At 44.7% G+C, this 27,767-nt stretch overlaps 1 protein-coding gene across 1 annotated transcript in view; it reads left to right on the top strand.

Moving 5' to 3' along the window:
- The first annotated feature begins 348 nt into the window (after positions 1-348).
- Positions 349-27,767, top strand: part of N4bp1 (NEDD4 binding protein 1) — a 42,028-nt gene continuing 14,609 nt past the window's right edge. Inside the window, exons 1-2 of the mRNA XM_059264507.1 lie at positions 349-550; positions 22,759-24,446. Coding sequence (XP_059120490.1) covers positions 353-550; positions 22,759-24,446 — 1,886 coding nt within the window. The 5' untranslated portion in view covers positions 349-352. The remainder of the gene's footprint in view (positions 551-22,758; positions 24,447-27,767) is intronic.

The following is a 27,767-nucleotide window of genomic DNA, read 5'->3' as shown; positions in this document are numbered from 1 at the left end:
CGCCTGCCGACGCTTGCCCTTAACCAACATGGTGACGGCATGTGGCGTCGACTTCCGTCGCCCTCAGCCTACCAACCCACACTTCGCGACGGGGCGGCGAGCTTCAATGACGGCGGCAGGCTGAGCGCATGCGTGGCGGCTGTGGCGGCGGCGGCGGGGCGGCCGGGCGGCGGGGAGGGACTGCCCGCAGTTGCTAAGCTGCGGCGGCCGTGTCGTGATGGTGTAGCGGGGCCTGCGGACGGGCGAGGCGGCCGGCACGGCCCACGCCTCCGGAGCGGCTCGGTGCGGCGGCGGCACGCTGAGGGGGCGTCGCCGCCGCTGGCCCCCGGCGCCACGGGAGGCCGCGCCCGCCATGGCGGCCCGGGTGGTGCTGGACGAGTTCACGGCGCCCGCCGAGAAGGCGGCGCTGCTGGAGCGGAGCCGCGGCCGCATCGAGGCTCTGTTCCGCGTGGGCCTGGCGGTGCTCGGCGCCCTCGGGGCGGAGGAACCGCTGCCCGCGCGCATCTGGCTGCAGCTCCGCGGCGCGCAGGAGGCGGTGCACAGCGCCAAGGTGAGTCCGGCCTGGCTCGCCGGGCCGCGGGGCTTAGCCGTTTCTTTCCGGGAGCCTGGGGTCCCCGTTTGTAAAGGGCGCTGCGGAAGCGTCTGCCTCACTAGTCCCTCGCGAAGATGAAAGTAGGCGAGGGGCGCAGCAGGCAGAGCGGTCAGGCCCGGAGCACGCGCGCTCCGCGGTCGCACAGTGGGTCCTCCAGCCCCTTGGATGTGCGCGCGGCTCGACGCTCCCGGGTGGTTTTCACCCGCCAGGCCGCCACTGCAAGGTTCCCAAACCCTTTGGAGATCTCAGGCCCTCTCGGAACTCAGGAGGGGAGAGCATCATGATAAGTAATGGCCAGACCCTTCAAAGGGAGGATGTGTAGTAGCTGCGTTAAAAATAACATTGTTCTTGTATTGTTGCTGTTCTACGATTGTTATGATGCGTGTGGCACCTCTGACCTTCCGCCGAGTAAAAAAATCCAGCGAGGACGCTGTGATAGGAATCTTTCCTTCTATTAAACGAACAGCTGGAGAAACTGAAACTAAGTGGTGACTCACCTTGTGTCTAATCAGTATTTTAGACCTACCTACTCAACACCGCCATCAGCCCCTCCTCCTCGTCAGAAACAGTAGCAAAATTTGACCGTGAAGCCTTCTAAGCCTACAAAAATCTCATTGAGCCAGTGAATTAACCAGGTAGTCGACAGGTTGCCTGGAGAACGGGCATTTTAGTTATGTTTCTATGTAAAAATCCTACAAGACATGCGTGGGAAAGGCCCAGATGGCCAAAGTTGTATTGTATAGTGTAGCATCATAAGTTACAGGGGAGGGGTAGGAAGTCGAGGGATAAGGTGATACTTCCTCTCCTGCGGTATTTCGAGGGTCAGATCTGGGAACTTAGGAGAAAGCCCCTCGCTGCCCCTCCCGGTTTGAAGTCACCAGCTTCTCAAAGCTTTACTTCCTGAACACCTTCAGGTATCCACGTTTCTCCAAAGTAGGCACCAAAATTCATGGGTAAGGTATTTGTTTCTAGAATCCGAATGAGTGATGCTTGTCAAACAACTTAGCTCTGGGGAGACCCTTTTTTACATCCTACATCACAAATTTCACATTACCCTTGAGTGACTAGCTCCTGATGTAGTTAGATTTAATTAAAAAAAAAAAAAAAGGATGCATGTGTGTTTAGCATGGGTAGTCTACAAGGCACTTAGTTGTATGGTTCTTCACAGTGGGGGCTGAAATCAAATTGGTTTTCCAGTGCTTAATTTCTTTTTTTTTTTTTGGTTTTTTTCGAGACAGGGTTTCTCTGTAGCTTTGCGCCTTTCCTGGGACTCACTTGGTAGTCCAGGCTGGCCTCGAACTCACAGAGATCCACCTGGCTCTGCCTCCCGAGTGCTGGGATTAAAGGCGTGCGCCACCACCGCCCGGCATTTCTTAAACGGGTTATTGATTACGAACAATAGCATAACTCCTCCTGTTTCCCTTCTTTCTCTTCAGCAGCCACTCTGACTCTTCAGCCTAAAGCCATGCCTGAGGCCCACCAGTGCTAAATGTTCCGCCATGCATGCATTCCTCTTCTTCCCTGGCTTGGCTTCCGCTAGGACTTTTGTCCCAGTGGTGTCCCTTCTGGCATCCTTGCTTTTGTTGCATTGTTCCCTGCCTCCTGGTTCACTTTATACTAGACTCTTGTCCTTCAGAAAGTCCTCCTTGCGTGCTGGAACCTGGTCGGGCTTCCTGTCGGTCGGAACTGACACTGTAAGACGCTGGCTGTGGTGACTGACTGGTCTTGAATTAGGAGTCCTAGCCTCGCCTCCAAGCCCTGAGATTACAGGCATGTGCCACCACGGGGTACTTACTAATCCCGCGCCATCTTGTTTTCTTCAGTATGTGGTAGCGGCTCTCTCTTAGACTTCCACAGCAGCCTAGTCTCTTCTGTTCTTGCTGTGTGTTGGACTGATCCTGTTTCTGCTCTTTCTCAGGACACCCCAGAGGTCGAAAGTGCTTCCCCTCTACCTTGCCTGTCCTGCCAAACCTTCCAACCCGTTTTCTAATGAGTCTGCTAGTGCCACACGGTTTGGCACAGCCAATGGGAAAGGTGTGGCATATGGTATTTTGGTAATGGTAATGTCACCTGCCCTGTTAATCTTTTCAACATGTGTTACTCATAATGTAACCTTCCCATTTACAAGAAATCCTTTTTCCTCTCTCTTGGGATTCATGGTAAGAGTTGACTGCCACATTCAAGGGCAGTTTGTTTTACTTTTTAACTTTTTTTGGGGGGAAAGGGAACCATTAACTTGATATAAGGAGAAAAGGCATTGAGGGGGACAAAGAAATGTCAGCCAGGTGGCTGTGGTGAAACGAACTGTATGTAGTCCCAGAACTCTGGAGGCTGAGGCCTGAGGGTGGTGGTTTGAGGCCAGCCTGAGCTACACAGAGAAACGCAGTTTTTATTTTTGGTAGTGCTGGGGATCAAACCCAGGGCCTTGTGTGCCCTAGCTAAGCACTCTTCATTAAGCTGTGCTCTCAGCCCAAGAAGAGTTCTGTACAGCTCAGTGTAGAATGCTTTGTAGCTTCAGTCACTAGTGCCCGAAAATGGGACTGGGGGAGGCCACCTGCTGGGTTTTCTGTTACAACTGTGAGAACGGACTGTGAATTAGTTAGGCCTCCAGCAGTCCGAGGGAGGCAAGGGGGAGCTGCTGTTTGAGTGAGAATGCCAGTCGAAGCTCAAGAAAGGCATGGACTGCCCAGTTCTGCTGTGGAGGAGGCAGCACTTTAGGTGGACTCTGAAAAGCTAGGAAGATTACCAGGTACTTCGTTGTTGACAAAGATGTGGAAGCCAGAAAACATAGGGGGTGGAATGTCATGACAGAGTATGTCACGGTCCTTTGTGAGATACGACTGCTCGGCTCAAGCAAGACCGTAGATATTCAGATAGTCAGTGAGAGTCTTTGCAGGAAAGGAATTTGCCTGAAATTTCTGGATGGGTAATTTGAAGGCAAGCGGAAAGCCAGTAGTGAAAGGAATACTGTTTTTGTTTGTTTGTTGTTTTTTGTTTATTGGTTTTTCGAGACAGGGTTTCTCTGTGTAGCTTTGCGCCTTTCCTGGAACTTGCTTTGTAGACCAGGCTGGTCTCGAACTCACAGAGATCCTCCTGCCTCTGCCTCCTGAGTGCTGGGATTAAAGGTGTGCGCCACCACCACCCGGCTAGGAATACTGTTTTAAGGTTGAACTGGACTTGGGTGGTGACAAGGGACTCGGGACCTGAGTGGAAGTAGGTATTTAAGGCAGTTTAAACCCTGGTAGCTGGAAGAAATGGTTCATAGTCTTGACCTGTTGGTGATGAGGCTGCCAGGTAGTCAAGTTTTAAAGTTTGTTTTTACTTATTTTTAAGGACAAAGTCTTGCTTTATAGCTCTGACTGGCTTCCAACTGGAGATCCCCCTGCCTCTGCTCCTCAGTGCTGGGAGTGTGGGCATGTACCACAACTAGCTAGTGCTTAGCATTTGGGGAAAAGATCACCTGTGAGGGAGTCAATGTGTGGTTGTCCCTTACCCTCAAGGATCCTATAGCCTAGTAGGGGAGGGACATGGAAAAAGGACAGCGTGATTCACGTAATAGTTGTCATGTGTTCCAAGTGTTGCTTAATGAGAAGAAGGAACAGTTTCTCTGATCAGTGAGGCTCCAGAGAGCGAAGGAAGGGGAATGTGGACACAATCACAGGTATTTGAAAGGTGCAGTTTTACTCAGTTCCTTGAGTGAAGAGAGCACGGAGGAAATTTCCAGAGGTAGAAAGGGTATCTGAGGCCTGCTGAAGGAGGGTGGGTGTAGGAAGTCATGAATGTCAATGATGTAGCTATGAAATGCCACAGCATTTATACCTGTCCACTGCTGGTTTGTGATGATACAAGTAAACATACTGTGAGTGATGTCCAGCAACTTCCATATTAATTTGGCATTACTCTGGGGGTGTAAGAGGTAAGATGTGTCCTGGCTAGTTTTATGTCAACTTGACACAAGCTACAGTCATCTGAGAGGAGGGAACCTCATTTGTGAAAATGCCTCCATGAGATCAGGTTGTAGGCAAGCTTGTAGAGCATTTTCTTAATTAGTTATTGATGGGGTAGGGCACAGTCCAATGTGGGTGGGATCATCCCTGGGCTGGTGGTCCTGGGTTCTATAAGAAAGCAGGCTGAGTAAGCCATGGGGAGCAAGCCAGTAAGCAGCACTCCTCCATGACATGTCCATTAGTTCCTGCCTCCAGATTCCCATCTGGTTTGAGTTCCTGCCCTGGCTTCCCCAGTGGACTGTGATTTGACATATGTAAGCCAATTAAACCCTTTTCTCCCCACATTGCTTTTGGTTGTGGTGTTTCGTCACAGCAATATTAACCCTAACTAAGATAGTATGAGAAGATAGAAAACCTGGAGAGGACTTACTCATTGGGTGAGGTTAAGGGAGAGCAAACATTTTTAATTCCATGTACAAGTATCAACAAAAATTTTGTGTAAAATGTTTTTTTCTTTTTTGGTCTTAAGAAGGTTATGTAGCACAAAATAGCTTGGAGCCCTCAGTTTTCCTGCCTCAGCTTCTCACAGGTTGGGATTAACAGGCCACATCTGGCCACATTGATACTCTTTGTAAGATCATCCATACAAAACACAGCTGTTAAAGAAAAGGAGATCGTACGAGTGCACTTGAGATTGCTTTCAGAAGGGACTTACTTCTGTGAGACTGAGGTAGGGACCAGAGGGAGTCAGGAACAGTGAGCTTACAGTGTCACTGGACCTTGGGGCCGATGTTGTAGGTGATGTGTCCCTGGTGGAGTAGTGAGTTCCACACACAGCATCACAGTTAAAAGGATCTAAGTAGAGTTGAGCAAACAGAGTAGGGCCCAGGAGTTGTGTCTGAAGAGTCTCCTTGTTTGAGGATAAGGAGGTAGAAGGGAAGGTAGAGGTAAGACTGTAGGCTAACCGGGCGGTGGTGGCGCACACCTTTAATCCCAGCCCTCGGGAGGCAGAGGCAGGAGGATCTCTGTGAGTTCGAGGCCAGCCTGGTCTACAAAGCGAGTTCCAGGAAAGGCGGGAAGCTACACAGAGAGACCCTGTCTCAAAAAAAAAAAAAAAAAAAAAGACTGTAGGCTAGACTGTAGGTCAGCCGGGCTCCTTCAGGAAGTACTGGAGAATTCTGGTACAGGGATTTTAGGTCCTTGTTGCTTGGAAGAGTGATACCTGGTTCATGTAGACTTGTTCATGGAGGAAGTAATTTAGAGATGTACCACTGGGTAGTATTCTGGAGCTTTTGTGATTTTACCAAAAAGGAATGTGGTAGCTTTTTTGCATTTCCTAGAATGATACTGTTTTTTCTGTATAGTTGTGAAAATCATCTTAAGAAACAGTGGTTGGCTCACTGTCTTTTATGGCTAATACTTTGGGGTTATTCCAGAATGTTGAAATGGGAGACATTCATTGCTAATGTCATAGCTTCCCCTTTCCTGTTCCGTTCCCAGCCAACAGTGTAGGATTTGTTTTAAGATTATATTAAGATTATACTTACTTATTTTGTCGGAGCTGTTTATGCCATATCCTGCATGGGGGTCAGGGGTCAGTTTGTCAAAGCTGGTTCTTCTTCCACCATGTAGGTCCCAGGATTGAACTCAGGTCACCAGACTTGGTGGCGGGTGACTTCACTTGCTGAGGCATTTTGCAGACCCTATTGTATGATTTTTTAAAAAGATGTATTTATCTTTCAAAGATGTTATGGGTCTGAATGTTCTGGCATTGCGTATGCCAGTGTGCCATGTGCATGCCTGGCGCCGATGGAGGTCGGAGGTCATCAGATTCCCTGGAACTGGTATTACTGGTAATTGTAAGTAAAGGTTCACTATCTTGCTTTTTGCCAACATTTTACTAAATTAATATTATTGTATATTAGCATCCTTAAATTCCAAATGAAATCATGGAGGGAAGTCTCTGTAGACCAAGGAACTGCTTTGTTGTTGTTGTTGTTAAACTCCTAGGAAAATTATTATAATTGTGTGTGTGGGTTCTCTCTCTCTCTCTCTCTCTCTCTCTCTCTCTCTCTGTGTGTGTGTGTGTGTATGTGTATGTGTGTGTGTGTGTGTACATGCCACAGTGTGCATACAGAGGACAATTTTGTGGAGTGGATTCTCTCGTTTACCTGAATTCTGAGGATTAGATTTAGGTTATCATGTTATACTGTAAGCACCTTTACCCCCTAAGCCATCTCCTAGTCCTGTTATTCTTGAGACAGAATGCCACTATGTAGACCAGGCTGGCCGAGATCTGCCTGCACTGTTCACCCACACACAATTCATGGGGGATTAAAGGCTCCTAACCCTGGTTTTGTTTTGTTTTGAGATAAAGTCTCACCATGTAGCTCTAGCTGGCCTAGAACTCTCAGAGCTCTGCCTGTCTCTGCCTCCTTAGTGCTGGAAGTAAAGGGATATATACCACTACACTCAGCACCTCTGAGTTTTTAGTTAAGAGAATAAAATTGCTATTTTTGTTGCTATAGGTAGATGAATGCATGTTGATCTATCTCTATTGTTAATAAAATTCTTGCAGTAATAGATGCCTGTACAAATAGAGACTTAGTATTTTTTCCACTTAAGAAATCGAAAGATGGCCAAGCATTTGTGATGCACACCTGTAATACCATTTACTCCTGAGGCTGAGGTGGGAGTGTTACAAATTTGAGGTCTCCTTGGGCTATGTAGTGACTCAGAGACCAGCTTGGGTAACTTACTGAGACCCTGTCCTCAACTGAAAAAAAAAATGGTAAAGGCGTTTGTATAGGGCTTGCCTAGCATGTACAAGAAGACCCTGTGTTTAATCCTGAGCAGGACAAAGGGGTAAAGGAAATTTGAAGATAAGCAAGTCTCAGCAGTGGTTAGGAGTCGGTCCCTCATCATCACAGAATGACTCACAGCTCAGCTATCAGGGCTGTCTTAAGAAAAAAATATAGAAGTAACACCCTTCCAGACAACCTTAATGTATTCTTTGCCTTCCTCTAATTGGCTAGAACTATGTCATGTGATCATTGCTAGTATCAAACTAGGAAATTTTCATTTATGACTCAGGTATATTGCTGTCCTGAACAGAATCTGAATTTTGTAATTAAGGAAGCAGAAAATGGATATTTGTGGACGGTAGCTTGGCTGTCACATCTTATTACCTACTTTCTAACAGGTACCCTCCTTCCTGTCAACTGTTTTAACTCATCAGGAGACTAGCTGGATAGGAAAGGTGTCTCTGAGAATGTATAAGTACTGAGGGAGTAAGGCTACGTATTGAAGACTGGCTGGTTCAGTTTCCACAGGGCAGCGAGTTTCTGTGCCTTAATATAGATGACATGTCAAAAAGAACATTCTTCTAGATATACAGGGCCTCTCGAATGTTTTGTTTTTACCTTTTTTTCCTTTCTCTGTCTCTGTCTCTGTCTCTGTCTCTCTCTCTCTTGAAAACGGGTCTCCTTGTGGGGCAGTGGTGGCACAAACCTTTAATCCCAGTCCTCGGATGGCAGAGGCAGGCATATCTCTGTGAGTTCGAGACCAGCCTGGTCTACAGAGCGAGATCCAGGACAGCCAAGGCTACACAGAGAAACCCTGTCTTGAAAAACCAAAAGAAAAAAAGAAGAAAGGAAGAAAGAAAAGAAACATGGTCTTTTATAGCCCAAGCTAACCTAGAACTTGATATAGGATGTACCTTCAGGACCCTTGAACCCTCCTACATTCGTCCTTAGCGCTAGGATTTCCAGCATGCACCTCCATACTTGTGATATTGGGGGTAGAACGCAGGGCCTAGTTCATATGAGCAAGAACTATGACACTGAGCTGCATCCCAGCCACAAACCAGTTTCTTAATCTCGTCTGAAAGTAGATCCTAATATCTGCTAGACAGATAACCACATGATCGTACCCTAAAGGTCAGATTGCTGCCAGAGAGGCTTAGAACACATTCATGCACCTAGAGGTGCGTTTGAGACTGGCAGACTGGCTCTTGGCCCTGGCAAGGGGACAGGTGGAGCTGGGCACAGTGGAATACACCTGTACTCGCCAGCACTCAGGGAACTGCAGGAGGATCCTTGAGACCAGTGAGTGAGCCATCTCAAGGAAAGGGCCAGGAGTGATGAGCTACAAACACAGCGGCAGAAGAGAAGAACCCGACAGAGAGGCAAAGAAGGGAAGACTTCGTTCTGGGACCTGAAATGAGACAAGCTTGTATTTAAGCAGGAAACCAGATGCCGGGGAGGGGGAGCACAGAGTAAGGCAAGCTTGTATTTAAACAGATAACCAGATGCCTTTTGGGGGTCACTTAGGCTAGTTCCTCTAACAGTGAGTGCACTGGGGCATCTTAGTGGGTACTACAAACCCCCAAAGGGAAAGCACCTTTTAAAGTTACAAGCCAGTTTTCAGACAGGCAGGTAACTCATGAACCAGAACTAGTTAGCAAGGCCATAAATGTAGTTCAAAGAACATTTGAGGATCTGAGGGCCTGTGTGGAAAAAAAAAATACTGCAACCATGCCTTTATTCCAGCGGTTCTGAACTTGGTGGTATTTACCCTTTGGGGATTGAGCGACCCTTTCACAGGATCACCTAAGACCATCAGAAAACATAGATACTTACATTAAGATTCATAACAGTAGCAAAACTATAGTTACAAAGGGGCAACAAAAACAATTTTATGGTTGGAGGTCACCACAACATGAGGAACTATATTAAAGGGTCACAGCATTAGGAAGGGTGAGAACCGTTGCTTTAATCCCAGTTTAATCCCAGCACTCAGGAAGCAGAGGCTGGCAGACCTCTTGAGTTCAAGGTCAAACCTGGTTTATATATTGTATTCCAGGTCTACATAGTGAAACCCTGTTTCAAACAAAACAAAACAAAAGAATGTTGGAATAAAGTTCTGAGTTGGAGAATAAAATGGCTACCTAATGTCTTACAGAGCAAAGAAATCATATTCTTCAGGGCTATCTCTTCTACCACCTCAGAGAGTTACCATCTTGATGGCAAAGCTCCACATTTCAATTAATTGATTAATTAATTTTCTAAACAGGGTGCCAAGTATCCAAGGCCGGCTTGGAATTCTATATAGCTAAAAATAACCTTGAACTTTTTTTAAGATTTTTTATTTTGTGTGTATGGTATGAGCATTTTGCCTAAGTGTGTGTGTGTGTGTGTGTGTGTGTGTGTGTGCGCGCGCTGTGTGCATGCCTGGTGTCTTTTGAGGGTGCTGGATTTCCTAGAATGAGTTATGGATCTTGCAGGTCTTCTACAAAAGCAGTAAGTGCTCTTAACTGCTGAGCCATCTCTCCAGCCCCTGACTTTGAACTTCTGATCCTCCTGCCTCCACTTTCTGAGTGTTGAGATAGCAGGCACGTGTTGCCATTTTTCATACAGTGCTAAGGTGAATGCATACTAGGTAAGTGCTCCGTCAACTAGTTACATACTTTGCTCCAGAACTTACACATTTTAATTTGTAGCTTCCCAGTCCAGACTATAATTAGTAGCAAGTAGTATGTCAGACAAAAGTTATAGTTCCTAGAAAATTAAATAATTTGGGAATAGGCCAAAGAAACAGATAAGCCATATTTCTTTCTTTCTTAGAACTTTTTAACATTTTTCTATATAAACTGTTTGTGTTTTGAGATAGGTATTGCGCTCACCCATCACATAGTCAAGGATGGCTTTGAATTTTCAGTCCTCTTCCCTCCACTCCCAGGTGTTAGGATTACAGGCATGCATCACTATACTCAGTTTTATACTGTTGAAATGGAACACACACACACAACTCTTTTTGTCCCCCAACTCCTCCCATATCCTCCCAAGTCCATACCCTTTCTTGCATTTTCTCATTAGAAAACAAACAGGCATCTGAAGAAAAAAAAATAAGATAAAACCAAATAAACCTGAATAGGACAAAACATACAGGAAAAAAAGGAGCCAAAGAAAAGGCACAAGAAACACATAAAGACGCCAAGACACACACAGAAATTCCTTAAGATAAAATCAGCAGTCATGCCGGGCGGTGGTGGCTCACGCCTTTAATCCCAGCACTCGGGAGGCAGAGCCAGGCGGATCTCTGTGAGTTCGAGGCCAGCCTGGTCTACAAAGTGAGTTCCAGGAAAGGCGCAAAACTACAGAGAAACCCTGTCTCGAAAAAAACCAAAAAAAAAAATCAGCAGTCATAATATATAAGCCAAAGACCTGTAGGATAAAAATAAAAAGTGTCCAGACAAATCATTATGAGACAAAAATAAATAAATAAATAAAAACACCTTAAAAATACTATCGAGTTCCTTATGTATTGACTATCTACTGCTGGGCATGGAGCCTGCCCTTAAGTGTGGTTTGTGTACCCATTGGGGAAAACTAATTCTTCCTTTTTGAATGGCTATCAATTGTAGATAGCTTCTAGGTTAGAAATGGGGCTGTCTCCATTTCCCCTCTCAGCGCTGGCACTCCATCTGGGGTAGATCTGTGCAGAGCCTGGGCATGCTGCCTCAGTCACACGTGCATCAGTCCTGCTGTGCTTAGGCCTTGTTTCCCTGGTGTCAGGCCCTGGAGCTGGAGTTAGAGGTCGTGGTTATAAGTCGCTCACCATCTTCACCAGCTCTCACAACCTTTCTGTCTCTTCCACAGAGTTCCCCATGCCCTGAAGGGAAGGGATTTGACAGAGAAATCCCATTTAGGACTGAGTATTCCAAGGTCTCTCACTTTCTGCACATAGTCCAGTTGTTCCCATCTCCTGCAGGAGGAAGCTTGATGTTGATAGTATCTGATGTTGATAGTAATAGATTTGAGGAAGTAAAGTCTGGCATTCCCTGTCAGTGAATTACCTTGTCCTTACCTGCTCTAGACGTTCTCAGACACCCCCGTTTCCAGTGTCTTCAGAGCAGTGCTAACATTGGCCTGTTTCTGGGGTACTTGGCCCTTGTCCCACTTGTGCCAATGGGAAAACAGGAGCCCACTTTCCCCGTTCGCATTGCCAGTTCCGGCAGGTGCTTTAATAGCTATGGTGACTGAACGGATGAACCAGTGACTGCATAATCCAAGTGCTTTCATGCTTTGAGCAGAAGTACATTTGATACAATCTGGACCTTTTCTGCATTTTCCTCCACATTCTCTTTTTCTGGAGTATGTTAAATTTGTTGTTGGCTGATCATGGTGAGGGAATCTACCCTGTCTTTATCTTTGTTTTACTTCATTTTTGTTTGTTTGTTGGGACAGGCTCTCACTGTGTTTCTCTAGCTGGACTGAAACTCACTATGTAGACCAGGCTGGCCTTGAACTCACAGAGTTCCTTCTGCTTCTGCCTCCTGACCCTGGGACTAAAGGTGTGCATCACTATGCCTGACAACTTCATGTTTCTTTCTATTCTAGTTTTCTAAACTAGTATTAGAAATGAAAGTATAAAATGTGTTTATAAACTCTTCTTGTCGTGAATTTGGAACTTAAAATTAGGAGAGGCTGGGCTTGCTGGCTCTTTGCCTTTACCACTAGCAGTGGGTCCCTGGAGCTGGAGTTAGAGGTCATTGTTATGAGTCGCTCACCATGTGTGTTGGGAGCCCAACTTGGGTCCTCACAGTACATCCTCTTAACTACTGAGCCATCTCTCTAACCTCCCTCCTCTTCTTCCTTTTCCTCCTTTTTTTTTGATTTGATGTTTTGAGACTAAGTCTCACTCCTCAGGCTGCATTAAACTTGGGGCAATCCTCCTGCCGTGTTCTCCTTAGTGGTGAAATTATAGCCATAGGCACCATTGTTAGTTAATCGGCTGCGCTGTGTTCTTACTCTGCAAGGAAATGTCACGAAACACGACAGAATCTGCTAATAAGAGTTTTATTAAAGATAAAGGGACAGAGAGTGCACAGGCCTGTGGGAAACACGTGTGTGGAGAAGAAGGAACTGGGAACATGGCGCCGGGTTTTAAAGGCTGGGTGTGCACAGATCAACTACTCCACGCAAGCACGTAGGTCACATGGCCACCTTGCGCGCCTACGTTGCCATGCAACGTCACGGATCCTGGTCACACGAGATGCCCTGACCCGGAAATGGCTATCTTGACCTGGAACTGGCTAGGTGGAAGTGTCCAGGTCCACCGGGCATCCTGGTCATGCGAGATGCCCTGACCCGGAAATGGCTATCCTGACCTGGACCTGGCTAGGCGGAAGTGTCTACCGGGCATATGCAAACACGCCCGACCATGTGTTGTGAACCCTTCAACCGTGCTTGACTTCATATTATTAACTTGCCAGTACTCTTAACTCTGATTTCTTTCCTTTTCCTCCTTTTGACATCCGGATTCCTGTTTCATGAATTCACTATCATTTTGTATTTATTAGAAAGTGTCAATAATTTTTTCTTCTGTACTGAGGATTTGCAATGGTTGGTTTTAATTGTCAGCTTGTCCCAGTCTAGAATCACTTGAGAGTCTCAGTGAGGGATTGTGTGCATCAGGTTGGCCTGTGGGGGATTGTCTTGATTTCATTTTTGATGTGAGAAAATCCAGCCTAAAAGTGTGTGCTACCATTTCCCGGGTTCGGGTCCTGGGCGATAAAAAGAAAGAACCTGAGCTCAGCGCTGCTAAGTACGCATGCGTCCATTTCTGGTAGACGTGCTGTGACCAGCTGACAAAGTCCCTACACCTTGACTTTTCTGCTGTGATAGACTATCACCTGTAATTGTGAGCTAAAACAAACCCTTTCTCCCAGGGTTGCTTTTTGTAAGGGTAGTTTATCATAGCTACAGACATGAACCTACGCAGGATTGAAACTGGGGCCTCATGCTGCCAGGTGCTCTACCCCAGAACACTGTTTGCAGCCCTGACGTTGTCTTAAGAATTCTGCTTAGCCGGGCGGTGGTGGCGCACGCCTTTAATCCCAGCACTCGGGAGGCAGAGCCAGGCGGATCTCTGTGAGTTCGAGGCCAGCCTGGGCTACCAAGTGAGTTCCAGGAAAGGCGCAAAGCTACACAGAGAAACCCTGTCTTGAAAAAAACAAAAAAACAAAAACAAAAACAAAAAAAAAAAAGAATTCTGCTTTATTGTCTTGGTCTCATAGCCAAGCCTTTGTTCATGCACAGGCATCTTTATGTGTTCGATGAAAAATCTTTTTTAAAAAAGCCAGTTTCGAGTTCTAGGCCCAAGTAGAATCTGTTCATAGGTGGGCTTTATTGTGGATCAGGTAGAAAAATAGCCCTTTAAAGAGAGTATTTTGGAAGTCTTTTATCTGGAAAAGACATCTCTCCCCTTCAGCTTGACTAATTGCTGCTGGCAGCCTGCTGAAGAGATCTGATCAGATCGCTTCCTTTTCCTTATTCGAGTGGCTGTAGGATTTCCTCTGTACTTGATCTGGTGCAGGTGAACTCAGCCTCACACCTCCTTACCTGGACTGGCAGCTTCCCTTACACTAACAGGTGTAGTCCTAGGACTGCAGGGTGAGCGCCCTGATGGTACTGTAATGCAGCTGTGAGACCCCGACAGCATGCCTGAGGTAGCTACTTGGAATAGACTTGGTAGACTTGGAAACACAAATAGGAACAGATGAAGTAGAAGAGAACCAAATTTTGAAGATTAACAAAATAGTGAGTTTACTGCCGGCCTCCACCCCCCAGTTTGGTTTGGCCTGTTGTTTATTGATTTATTTATTCCTTTATTTATCAGGGTATGGGCATGTGTACCCAGGGAGCTGTGGAAGTCAATTTGCAGGAGTCCGGTCTCTTGTTCTACCACATGGGTCTTAGAAATTGAACTTAGATCATCAGTTTGGGCAGGAGGAGCCTTTATCCACTGAGCCATCTTGCTGCCCACCCCCTCTTCCTGTTTGTTGTGTTTGTTGGTTGGAGACAAAGTCTCACTCTTTAGCCCAGGTTGGTCTTGAACTCAAGACAGTTCTGTTTGAGCCTCCCAAATCCTGGATTTAGAGGTAAGTTGCCACCTATCTCTACTGTCTTTAATTTTCCATTATCATCTAGTCTGTGTACAACAGAGCTCAGCCTGCAAGTGGGACTGTAGGACCCACAAAGACTACCAAAGGAGCCTATGATTCTGACTGGAGAGACAGGAAGGGGCACACAGTACTTGACATTTGCCAAATCCCTGTCTTCTTTCTTTTCTCTATACCCAGGCAGCATCACTCCTGTGGTTGAGACAACAGTTGGTAGACTTTGTAGACTCAGCCCCAATCCGCCATGTCCACACCTGCTCCCAAACACCCTAAGAAATGTTTTTAAGGGAGGCTGGGCTTGGTGACACATGTCTTAAACCCCAGCACTGGGGAACAGAGGTGGGCAGATGGATCTCTGTGAGTTCACGGCCAGCTTGGTTTACATAGCAAGTTCCAGGACAGCTAGGACTACATAATAGAGAGACCTTGTCTCAAACAAGCAAATAAAAAACAAAAATAAAAGGCTTTTTTAACAACTGTCCTGTTGCATGGACATTCCAAAACCCTGGGGCATTGGAACCACAACTCATGACAGATCTGTTACCTAGTAAACATGCCAACATTCTTAGAACTTAAGGCACAGCATCATGAACTGCTTTTGGAACCAAGATCTCTAGCCCATTAGCCTAGGCTGACTGGACTTACTGGGTAGCCCTGGCACTAGCTATCCTCCTGCCTCAGCCTCACATCTTGCAGGGGTTTTTCTCTTTCCGTTGTGTAGGTCCCAGGGACCAAATTCAGGTCATGAGACTTTGGCAACAAGCGCATTTACCTGGTGAGACATCTTGCCAGGACTAAAAGCTGCATTTTATAAAATGAACAAATGGGGCTGGGAAGTAGCACAGCTATAGAATACTAGCCTGGGATGGACAAGGCCCTAGGTTCAATTCCCAGAACCAGAAGAAAAATGAAACACACACACACACACACACACACACACTAAATAAATTAATTAATTTTAAATAAAATGAACAAATGAACCACCTCAAGAATTTCACATTAGTTGCTACAATAAGCAGTAGTTTATGTCTTAGAAGTCAAGGTTCCTTTTCCATATCCTCAACATAAAAATTGCTTTCTGTTCTCTGTTATGTACAGTATATGTAAATGAGGCAGTCCACTCTTAAAATAACTGGTGTGGCCAGAGACAGGGGCACTCGTGCTGAATCTTTATCCTCACTAAGTCACAAAGTATTCAGTTTTGTAGGGATGAGACTTATACCATCCGAACTGCTCGTGGTAAAGAGGACACTTAGATTTTCTTCGTCAAAGCAATTTGAAGAAAGTTGAATAATTCTTGTATGTATAAATAATATGTATTGGTGATATGCCAATGAAAATAGACCTGTTAAAATGATTTTTTGCATACAGTTTAACAAAATAATATTTTCCCGTTTTATTTTATTTGAGATTTATTCCCTTTTTTAACGTATATTAGTATTTTGCTTCATGTATATCTGGGTAACACATGCATGCAGTGCCCTTGAAGGCCGCCGGAAGAGCATATCAGATCCTCTGGAACTAGAGTTGCAGAGGGTTGTGAGCCACCATGTGGATGCTGAGAATTGACCTGGGTCATCTGGAAAAGCAGCCAGTGCTCTTAACTTCTGAAGTGTCTCTCCAGCCCCAAACATTTTTAAAAACAGTATATGAAACTAGCCATAGGGGCACAAGCCTTAATAACAGCATTTGAAACGTGGATGCTGAAGGATCAGGAGTTAGTTCAAGGCCAGCCTGTACCACATGGGCCCTGTCTCACAAAGCAAATATATAACTTTAGTCCCTTTCCGAGTGTGGATTGTAGGTCTTGGTCGAAAAGAATATAAAATAGTATGTCTACCTCAGCTAATCTCTGAAGGAGAAGTGAATGTTTTATGAGTCTGTTGCTCAAATCAACAGTTGTGCTCCAGCAACTCAAGCTTGCTCTTCCTCAAGGCTGTCTCACTGTGTAACCCTGGCTGGCCTGGCGCTCACAGAGCACTCCTGCTTCAGTCTCCTGGAAGTTAGGATTAAAGGTTGCTGCCATCATGTGCAGCAAGAACCCTTATGGAGAATTTCCTGTCAAAGGAAATTATCATTTAAGAGTCAAATAGAGCATTCTCAGTTAAAGAAAGAGTAAAGGGAAACCATTGCTAAGAGTCACCTGTATAAGAATTGCTCAAGTTGAGGGCTGGAGAGATGGACTGACAGTTCAGAGCATCCAGCTGCCACACCTGTGTCAGGAGGCTCCCCACCACCTCTAACTCCCTCTCCAGGGGCTCAGATACCCCTGACCTCTGTGGACACTACACTCAGGTGCGCATACTCCCCACGCCATAATTAAAAATGACAAAACAAACATTTTTTAGAAGTTGCTGAAGTTCTAAGTTGCTAAAGTTTCCATGGAAGTAGTAAACGCCTGGGTAAATGCAGTTGGTTACTTTCTCCTTTTATGATGTTTTGTTTGTTTGTTTTTCATGTGAAATGTCATGGTATAGCCTAGTAGGGTGGCCTTAAATTCAAAATTCTCCTGTTTCAGCCTCTTTGGTGCTGAGATTATAGACTAGGATTATACTACCACACCTGTTCTTCCTGAGTTCTTCAACTTGAGTTTGATTGCTAAAAACAAAGAGTATGTATCATATGCTGGGTTTTTAATGATGCACATGGAATATGAGGCAGCTGTTGTAAAACGTGGGAGAAGAAAGGATCCAAGAATAAATGAAGTCTGAGAATGTAGCTCAGTGGTAGAGCACTTACCTAACGCATACAAGTCTCACACTTTGGTTCCCACCACAGGAAGAAAACAAAACAAGAGTCTTTATCCTGGCATATTAAAATTATACATGTTGGGGATGGGAAGATGGCTATCTCAGTGGCTAGAGCTTTAGTTACGTTAAGTTTGGGAACCACTAAAAGGTGGGCAGGCATGGAGACCACATGCAATCCCAGCACTAAGGAGGCAGAGATAGGGTTTCATGCTAAGCTGTCCTTGAATTCATGTCTGTCCCCCATCTCTACCTCCTAACTGCTGGATTAAGGTGGGTTACAGGTGTGAGTTTGCCATACCCGATCTTTATTGTTTTCTAATATGTGCATTTATGTCTTACAAATTTCCTTTTCAAGCCAGGCATGGCTGTCCCTGGCTGTCCATGCTGTCATCCCAGCATCAGGAAGGCAAAGGTGAAGGAATCACGGAGTTCAAGGCTCACCTGCTGATCTACATAGTGAATTCTAGGTCAGTCAGGGCTATGTTGAGACTCTTGGAAAAGCCAATAAAATATAAATAAACATCCCTTTCAGTGCTGCTCCAGTTGTGCCTTGATATTTCATATTTTTTCGTTTAGTTCAATGTATTCCCAAGAGTCTTCCCTAGAGGAGCGGTGGTGCAGCTCAGCAGCAGACACTTACCTAGCATGACTAAGGCCCTGGCTTCATCCCAGCACTATAAAAAAGAGCTCACATCTGGAAGATGCGTACCCTTCCAAAGAAAGCAACAGAAAAAGGAAATCCCCCTGACCTGTGAGTTACTTAGAAGGGTGCTGTTTAGTTTCTAATTCCCAATCATTTGGGAATTTTTCTTGTCTGTAACTGATTTGTTTGATTATTTTGTGGTGAGATCATTCTACATAGTTTCAGTTCTTCTAAATTTGTTGAGATTTGTTTCATGGTCAGCGTAAGATTTATCTTGATAGTTCTGTGGGTTCTTGAGAAGAACTTACTTGGGCTGTTGGATAGAGTGCTCTGTAAAGATCTTCCAGTAACATGGCTGTTTGGTGGGGCTGGGAACTGAACCTGGGTCCCTGGGAAGAGCAGCTAGTGTTCAAACTTCTCAGCTCTCCACCACCCTTTTTGTGTATGTGTGTGTGTGTGTGGTCTTTAGAAAAATAAAACATCCCTTCCTCCTTCATCCAGTGTTGAGAAGCAAAGTCGGGGCCTTGTGCTTGCCTCAGCAGGCGTGCTGTTGCTGAGCTAAAGCCTCGCTCTTCGATATAAAACCTGTAGAGGAAGATGTAGGGAGTGGAGCAAGCTGGGGCTTAGTGAAGAAAGACACGAGGGACGCTTTCTTCAAATTTAATTTTTTTTTCCCACCACAAAGTACCCTGTTAATTCATAGATAATGGGAAGAAGGATCTGTGGGTGTAGCTCAGTTAATAGTTTCTGCCTAGCATGCCTGAAACCATAGGTTCCATTTCCAGCTCCATGTAGACCAGGTGTGCTAGAGACCAGCTTAGGTTACATGAGATCCTGTCTCAAAGTGGGGAAGATACGGACTACTAATGTCTATAAAACAGATGGAAGCCACATTTCTTTCTTTTTTTTAAGGTTTATTTATTTATTATGTACACAGAAGAGGGTGCCAGTTCTCATTACAGATGGTTGTGAGCCACCATGTGGGTGCTGGGAATTGAACTCAGGACCTCTGGAAGAATAGTTGGTGCTCTTAACCTCTGAGCCATCTCTCCAGCCCCTGGAAGCCACATTTCTTACAAAGACTAGAATGTTCAAAGAAGTCTCAAAACTCAATGATAAAAACCAGTCCAATTAGAGACAGACAAAAGAATAAGACATTTCACTGGAGAGGACAACTAACATGAGGCAAGATGATCAGAGTCACTAATCAGGAGGAAAACGGGAACTGAGATAAGGTATACCATATTCTTACTGAGATGTCAAAAATAGAAACACGTGCTATTAAAAATTGACAGTTTTGGGGAAACTGGATTTCATACATTTTGGGGGTATTGTAAAATGTGTAGCAAACTAAAAATAGTTGGGTAACTTCTTGGGGAACTAAGTGTGTGTTTACCATGTGAACCAGCAGTTGTGCCCCTCAGCATTGATCCTAGAGAGCTGAAGCTCACATGAAAACCTGAACGTGACTCTTCTTAGCAGTTTTATTTTTCTTTATGCTGTTTTGTTTTGTCTGTTTGAGACAGGTCTCACTGTATAGCCAAGGCTGGCCTCACACTCATGACAGTCTTGCTTTGGTCTCCCTTCTTTGCAGTCTCTATATGAGCCACCACTTCCAGCTGCAACATCTTAAGTTTTAAGAGCATCATGTTGAGTGAAAAGTCACCATCACTACACTCACATCCATGCTTATTGCAGCAGAATTCACAATAACTAAGTTATGGAACCAGCCTAGATGCCCATCAACAGATGAATGGGTAGAGGAAATGGGGTGCATTTATCCAACCTTAAAATAGGAAAGTAGAAAGGACCTAGGACTATGGGGTCAGAGAAGAGTAAGGGACCTAAGGGAGCTGGGTAGGAGAGAAGGATAGGAAGCAGGTGGGTAAAAAGATAAATATCACATATTCTCAAGTCGACCCTGGATTTAAACAGGCATGCAAGCAAGGGGGGGGGTGCAGTGGAGGTAGAGGGCTACAGTAAGAAAGGTGATGGGGGCAGTGAGGCCTGTGCACTGAGAGACCAGTACTTTACATGTGCTGAAATGTTTAAAGCCAAATATGTATAATTCCATTTTCATAGCATTAATAATGTCACAAAACTTTGAATTTGAAAACAAATACAAATGAATGACTATCAGGAGATTGAAAGTAGAGTGGTAAGTGTGACCATAAAAGGATAAAGACAATCTTTGAGGTAATAGAATAATTCTAAACATTGACACAAGGTAATGGTTTTATAAAACCATGTGATGTAGTAGTCTAGATCTGTGGGCTCATGTGCAATGCAGATGTTCTGATTCTTATGGTATCATCATACAGATGTGGTGGTTAGGTTAGATGGAGTGCAGTCTGTATATTACCTTAAAAAATTAGTTCTTGTGAAACTATTAGCTCAAGATAAAGTGCCTTATAAAAATATTTTCTCCTTTTAAAGAACTTATTTTTCAATCTATGTATATGTGGTAGGGAGGTGGGTGTATGCAAATGTATGTGCTGGTGTCCACAGAGGCCAGAAGAAGGTGTCCCATCCTCTGGAATCAGAATTACAGGCTGTTTTGACCTCCCAACATGAGTGCTGTAAATCAAACTTGGGTCTTCTAGAAGGGCAGCAAGTGCTCTTAACTGCTGAGCCATCTCTCCAGCCCCTATAAAAATAGTTTTAAAGCCATATGTAAATATAGAATAAGTTCAAACAAGTTGTAGTAATTGGAAAGAGAACTGTTTGTTTGTATTAGGGTCTCATGTAGCTGAGGCTGGCCCTTACCCTGTGCAGCTGAGGATGATTTTGAACTTCTGGTCCCCTTGCCCCAATCTCCTAAGTACTGGAATTATAGACATGCACCACCATGCCTGATTTCTATGGTAACACGGTTGAACTGAGGCCCTGGTTCATGCTCGGCAGGCATTCCACTAGCTAAGCCACATCCCCAGATCCCACTTGGAGCTCTAAGGCTTCTGGCATCGGTATTTAACACGGCTTGGATATTCAGGAAGATAAAACTATGGAGAGAGGTTTGGGGAAATGTGTTACCTTTATTAAATAGACAAAATCCATGCACAATGATTACAAGTCAGAAAGGAGAGTCCGGCAGAGTAACAGCTGTCCCGCTGTTTCCTCTGGGGGCACATCTGTCGCCTACTCCCGCTGTTTGCTCCCAATGGGCGATGGAGAAGGTCACCAAGCCTCACTTCCTCCGTGGCTTCAGCAAGTCCCTCTAGAGTCCAATAGAGAGAGAACGACCCCCCTCCCTGGGTTCCTAAAGGGTCAGTATCTTCAGAGAAGACCACGCCTATTGGGCTGAACTACGCCATTCAATTGGTCATTGTACCGAACGGCAGAATTCCCACAACATAAGATGATCGGTTATTTGGTTTAACTAAATTGTCCTGTTAACAAAAGTAGAAAATCATGCTTATTAAAAAGACAAGACTCCTGTGCTTCATCCTCAAGACCACAAACTCCAGTACAGTCAAGACTCACAGGAGCAGTGAAAGCCTGGAAATGTATCGTACTATTTGGATGGGAATTTCCTCATTTCTACTGTTTCATCTACTCAGATTTTGTGATTCTAAATTATAAATGCACAAAGATTAGGTATATATATTTGAATGTGGATTCTAACTGAAGGCATGTGGTCATCAGCAGCAAGTGTATATTAAGTTCAAGCTGGGAAAACTCCTGACTGGTGCTTCACAGGCAGAGCTTTTAAATACTGCTGCTTTTGTGACGCTTTTCTAATCTCAGCTGAAAGTATAGGTCAGATCTCACTTCACCAGGGTCTGTGCAGAAGTTCACTCATCATGGAGTAACAGTCTCGCCGTGTGACAAGGTGTCTTGTAAGGACTTTAACTCCCCTAACCCTCTGACTGCACTATTCTTACCTCTGCCGTTGAAGAAACCAGGCTTCGTTTGCTTGGGTAACTTGAGCAAGTCTATACCAGTAGTATTTTTGGAATTTGAGACCAACACATTCCAGAGCTAAAGTTGGTGGGTATGTTAACAAATGTGTTTCACTGGTGTGTGTGTGTGTGTGTGTGTGTGTGTTCTCTTGCTTGACTCATTTTTTGTTTCTAGTAGCAACCTACTTGCTAAAGAAACTAATTCTCTTAAAAATTTTACTACATTTATGAGGTGAGGGGGGCGGTGTACGTTGCCACAACATGTGTGTAGAGGTCACAGAGTTGATTCTGTCCTTCTACCATGTGGGTCCTCAGGTCATCATCAGGCTTGACAGCGAGTTCTTTCACTGCTGACCCATCTCACTAGTTCCCTTGCTTAATCTTACTAAAGCCTTCTTCAGTAGCAGCCAGGGGAAGTCCTACTAGTGTTCTGGTTATGCTTGAATCTTATAGTTCCTAAATGTCTTCAAGGAACCTGGAAGCAGGGTGATCATTTTTGTTGAATCTGCAAACCAGTGGTGTTCTCTTGTCACTCATTGATCTGATGATCTCATCTTGGGGCTATGTCCCCCTTGTGATAAACGACTGGGTAGCAGGAGATGTCCTCTAGCTGTAAATGAATCCAGCCTTGGGATTATCCAATGTGTAGCTAGGCAAGCCCCTAAGATCACAGTGGAAGACACAGTGAAAAGGTTATGCATTCCCACTCTGTAGATTATAAAGTTTCAGTTCCTCCAAAGATGATTAAATAGTTTAGAGTGAAACAGACGAACAGCCCCCCACCCCAACACACAACAAAAGTTCATAGCTGTAATTTTTTTTAAATTGAAGTCAAGGAATTTTACTCCAAATTATAAATATGCTTAATGATTTAAAAAAAAAAAAAAGTCAGCCTGGCTATTGTAGGTCCTTGTACTAAGGAATCTGGTAAATCTGTCTAATTTTGTCTTCTCTTTACAGGAGTATATCAAAGGGATCTGTGAGCCTGAACTGGAAGAAAGAGAATGCTACCCCAAGGCCATGCACTGCATTTTTGTAGGGGCACAGAGCCTATTTTTAAAGAGCCTAATTCAGGATACTTGTGCTGACCTCTGCATTTTAGATACGGGGCTTCTTGGCATTAGAGGAAGTGCTGAGGCTGTGGTCATGGCCAGGAGTCATATTCAGCAGTTTGTGAAGCTCTTTGAGAATAATGAGAACCTGCCCAGTAGTCAGAAAGAGTCGGAAATCAAACGAGAATTCAGACAATTTGTTGAAGCCCATGCAGACAATTATACAATGGATTTGTTGATTTTGCCTACTTCCTTGAAGAAAGAACTACTGAGTCTCACACGAGGTGAAGAGAATCTGTTTGAAACAGAAGATGATGAAGTCATTAAAATTGGAGAGATGCGGCCACCGGAGTTGACGCAGAATGCTGCCACAGGACCAAGTATTGCTAGAGATGAAATTGTTTTACAGGAAGATCCCAGGAGTGAAGCTAGGACCCCTGTTTCTGAGCTTACAAAACAAATGGACACAGTCTTGTCTAGCTCTCCAGATGTGCTCTTTGTTCCAGTAAATGGTCTAAGTCCAGATGAAGATGCACTTTCCGAAGACAAGGTTTGTCACAAGAGGAGGTCTTCTGATACAGAAGAAAGGCATACCAAGAAGCAGTTTTCCTTAGAGAATGTTCTAGAAGGGGAGCTTTTGCATGATGGTAAAGCATCAGCTGGAAATGAAGTCATTGACCTGTGTGATGCTGCTTCTAACTCTACAAATCTAAGCCCCGATGGAAAAGACACTACAGAAGAAATGGAATACAACATTCTTGTAAACTTCTTTAAAACCATGGGCTATTCCCAAGAGATTGTTGAAAAGGTCATTAGGGAGTATGGGCCTTCCACAGAACCATTATTGCTCTTAGAGGAAATTGAAAAGGAGAACAAAAGGCCCCAAGAAGACAGAGCATTTCCACCTTGCACTGTGTATGCGGATGCCGGGCAGAGCAGAAGTGCGGGTGTTGGGAGCAGCACACATGAGCTCACAACAGATTCTACTCCAAAGAACACACAGAGTCACACAGAGCAAGATATAGTGGAAAGATTTTCCCAGTTACCGTTCAAAGACCCTAAACCGTGTACCTCAAATTGCAGAATTAATTCTTTCAGAACAGTGCCAGTAGGACAGAAACATGAAGTGTGGGGCTCAAACCAGAACTACACTTGTAATGTAGACCTTGAGACTGATGGCCTCTCACCCTCTGCTGCCTCTTCCAGTCCTAAAGAAGTCAGCTTCATTTCGAGGGGAGCTGCAGGTCACCAACAGAGAAGCCCAGCTTTTCCTGAAAATGGTCTTCAGCAGCAAGCAGAACCCTTGCTTCCAAATAATATGAAGTCTGCCTGTGAAAAACGTTCTGGATGTTGTAGCTCTCCTCAGCCTAAGCCAAATTATCCCCCGCTTTCCCCACCGATGCCGCTGTCCCAGCTGTTACCTTCAGTTACTGATACACGGTTGGCAGGATCCTCTGATCATATCGATTCCTCAGTTACGGGTGTTCAAAGATTTCGAGATACCCTGAAAATACCATACAAGCTGGAGTTAAAAAATGAACCAGGGAGAGCAGATTTGAAGCATATTGTTATAGATGGGAGTAATGTTGCAATTACGTAAGTCCACTCTGCCAATTATTCTTCCCTGTTCTCTAAGAATTGTGTGTCTGTGCATGCATACATGTGTGTGTAGACTGCTCTGTGTGTTCTAGTGGATCTGTATCCTTCCCTAGGGAGAACCAGCTGGTTGGAAAGGTTTGCATTTGGTCTTCTGAAGTTCTAAGCTTTTGCTTCACCCTGTTCCTGTGGGTAGGAGATGGTAGAGACTGTATTTTCGCATTACACCTTGCTCTGGCACATAGGGTACAGCTGTAAATGAATTAGACTTTGAAATCTGTGTAGCTGTTAGATTCCCAGTACTAGAGTGGAGCGGCTGCTTGCTGCTGCCTTTTGTTTGTGAGACAGTCTCTTGTAGCCCAGGCTAGCTGCTGGTTTGTAGTATTTCTTGTCTTGGATTCCATGAGAAATCTTAAACACACACACACACACACACACACACACACTGTTTTTCTTTATTTTTATTTTTTTTATTTTTTGGTTTTTTCGAGACAGGGTTTCTCTGTGTAGTTTTGGTGCCTGTCCTGGATCTCTCTCTGTAGACTAGGCTGGCCTCAAACTCACAGAGATCCTCCTGCCTCTGCCTCCCCAGTGCTGGGATTCAAGGTGTGAGCCACCACACCCGGCTTCTTTCTTTCTTTCTATTTATTTATTTATTTGTTTGTTTGTTTGTTTGTTTGCTTGCTTGCTTGCTTGCTTGCTTACTTACTTACTTATTGGTTTTTTCGAGATACACACATTGTTTTTCAAGACAGGGTTTCTCTGTGTAGCCTTGGCTGTACTGGAACTCACTCTGTAGACCAGGCTGGCCTTGAACTCACAGAGATCCTCCTGCCTCTGCCTCTCACGTGCTGGGATTCAAGGCGTGAGCCACCACCACCCAGCTTATTTTTAATTAAGTGTATATGTATGTCTGAAAGTCAATTTGTAAACATAAATACAGTATCCACAGGGGCCAGAAAAACATGTCAGATCCCTGGAGCTGGAGTTCTAGGTAGATTTGATCCATCTGATGGGGGTGCTAGAAACTGAATTCAAACCTTTCTTAACTGCTGAGCTATCACTCCCAACTCCTACAGATAGATACTAACTAAGACTAATATTCTCCGCTGTTGAATGTCTGTATGACCAGTTTCTAGAAATTCTAAAAGGTCAACTCGTGTCTTGAAATTTTAGGAATGCCTATGGCTTTTCTTTCTGGTTCTCATGTTTGGACAAGGGCCTTACATGAGTGAGGCCAGTGCTCCACCACTGTACTGTTTTCCCAGGACTCTCTTTATTTTTCATTTTGTGATAGTCTTCCTAAGTTGTCTAGGCTGACTGGTCAGGCTATATTCAGACTCACAATCCTCTTACTGTACCCCCCGTCCCCGTGCTTCTATTAGAGGCATGGAAATAAATATGTTTATATGCCCACCATGTGCATGCTTGGTGTCCAAGGAGGCCAGAAGACGGTATTGGATCCCCTGGGACTAGAGTTACAGTTGTGAGCCATTGTGTGGGTGCTGGGAGCTGAACCCAAGTCTTCCTCAAGAGTAGCAAGTTCTCTTAACTGCTAAGCCATCTTTCCAGCCATCTCTATTTGTTCTTCTTCTTTTTTTTTATATTTGCATGTGCATTTGTTTGAATGCATTCCACGTGTTTGCGGGTGCCGGAAGAGGCCAGATAAATGCATCGGATCCTCTGGAGCCAGAGTTACAGGGAGTTGTGAGCCTCTCTCTGTTGATGTGGAACTGAACTCAGCTTTACTTATTTATTTTGCTTTTTTTTTTTTTCATTAAAATTTACAAAGAAATATAATAAGAATGTATGGTGACTCTCCATGGATTTATTCATTCAGCCTCAACAATTGCTTGTTCATGACCAGTCTTGTTCCATCTGCTCTCTTACCTACCACTTTAAACCCACTTTTATGTGGTTTGATTTGTCTTTGTTTTATTGTTTATTTTCCCTGTGGTGTTGGGGGCTGAGGCCAGGTTCTTCTGAGTGTTAGTCAAGTGCTCTCTGCGGAGCTTCCTCTCTAGCTCTTTGTGGACTTGAAAGGAAATCTCAGATACATATTTCATCTGAAAGTACTTCAGAATATATCTGAGATAACTTCCATGTTGTTTTCGGAAATTATTTATTACTCAGAGGAAAGAAGGGACTTATATCTTGGCAGCTCGTGGTGCCTTCCTCATGGTGGCGAGGACTGTCACTCAGTTCTTCTTCCTTTCTTTTGGTGTGGGTGGGTGCACATCTGTCCTTTTCTTGATGAACTCTGGGACCTGCTTGTCCATGGCCACATTGAGCAGCTCCAGAGCTCACTGTTAATGGGGAGCAAAGCCCCACACTTCTTAGGTCATGTCCCGTATGAACTTGGTGTGCTCAGTGAGATGCCTCCAGCAGCAGCTGTGCCGGCCTTGCCCATGGTAAAGTCCACAGCCGGAGGGTAGCATAGAACCATGCTGCAAGAGTGCAAGCCAGGCCCAGCTTGATCTTCTCTGGTACCTTAAGCTTGCTTGCTGTCCTCCAACCCACCTTTTAAGTCTGCCCTGACAGCTTTTGGTGTGTATCTTTTGTTTGGAAACAGGGTCTCATGTAGCCCTGGTCTAGTGCTCACTGTGAAGACCAGACTGCCCTTAAACTCACAAAAGATCCAATCTACCTCCTAAGTGCTGGGATTGTAGGCTTGCACCTCCACACCTGGCCTGTTTATTTTGAGACAAAGTCTTACTACATAGCCCCAAAGTCATGAAGATCCTCCTACCCGTGCCTTCCAAGTGCAAGGCTTTAAAGGTGTGTGCTACCATGCCTAGCAGTGTGGATTTTTACAAGTGTAAGCATTGCTTTGCTTTTCTTTTATACAAAATAAATTATTGATTGTATGTTTACATTTTGCTGTCAAAAATTTAAAAAAAAAAGTGCCACTATTTTAGATATTAGAAGTTTGGCAGTTTGGGCTGGAGCTGCATGTAGCTCTGTTGGTAGAATGCTTGCCTAGCATTCATGAAGCCCTGGGTTTTATCCCATGCACCATATGAACTGGACGTGGTGGCCCCTTCCTGAATCCCAGCCCTGAGAAGGTCAGGGCAGGAAGATCAGAGGTTAAAAATGTAAAGGTAGGGAGTGAAACTGTTGTACCTGTATCCTCATTTCCAAGCAGTACTGCCTATTATCGTCTTTCTTTGGTTTTGGGCAGCTCTGTTGGGGGAAACCCAGCAAATGCCCCACAGCTCCGTAGATGTATCTAAGTAAAACTATAAGAGCCTTTTGGGTACTTGTATTCCAAGACCACTCCTGTTCCTCATTGTTAGTTCTTAAGCTAAGTGATGACATAGA

This window comes from Peromyscus eremicus, chromosome 5 (assembly GCF_949786415.1).
Source record: "Peromyscus eremicus chromosome 5, PerEre_H2_v1, whole genome shotgun sequence".
NCBI classification, from domain to species: domain Eukaryota; kingdom Metazoa; phylum Chordata; class Mammalia; order Rodentia; family Cricetidae; genus Peromyscus; species Peromyscus eremicus.
This window is presented reverse-complemented; position numbering and strand designations above follow the sequence as displayed.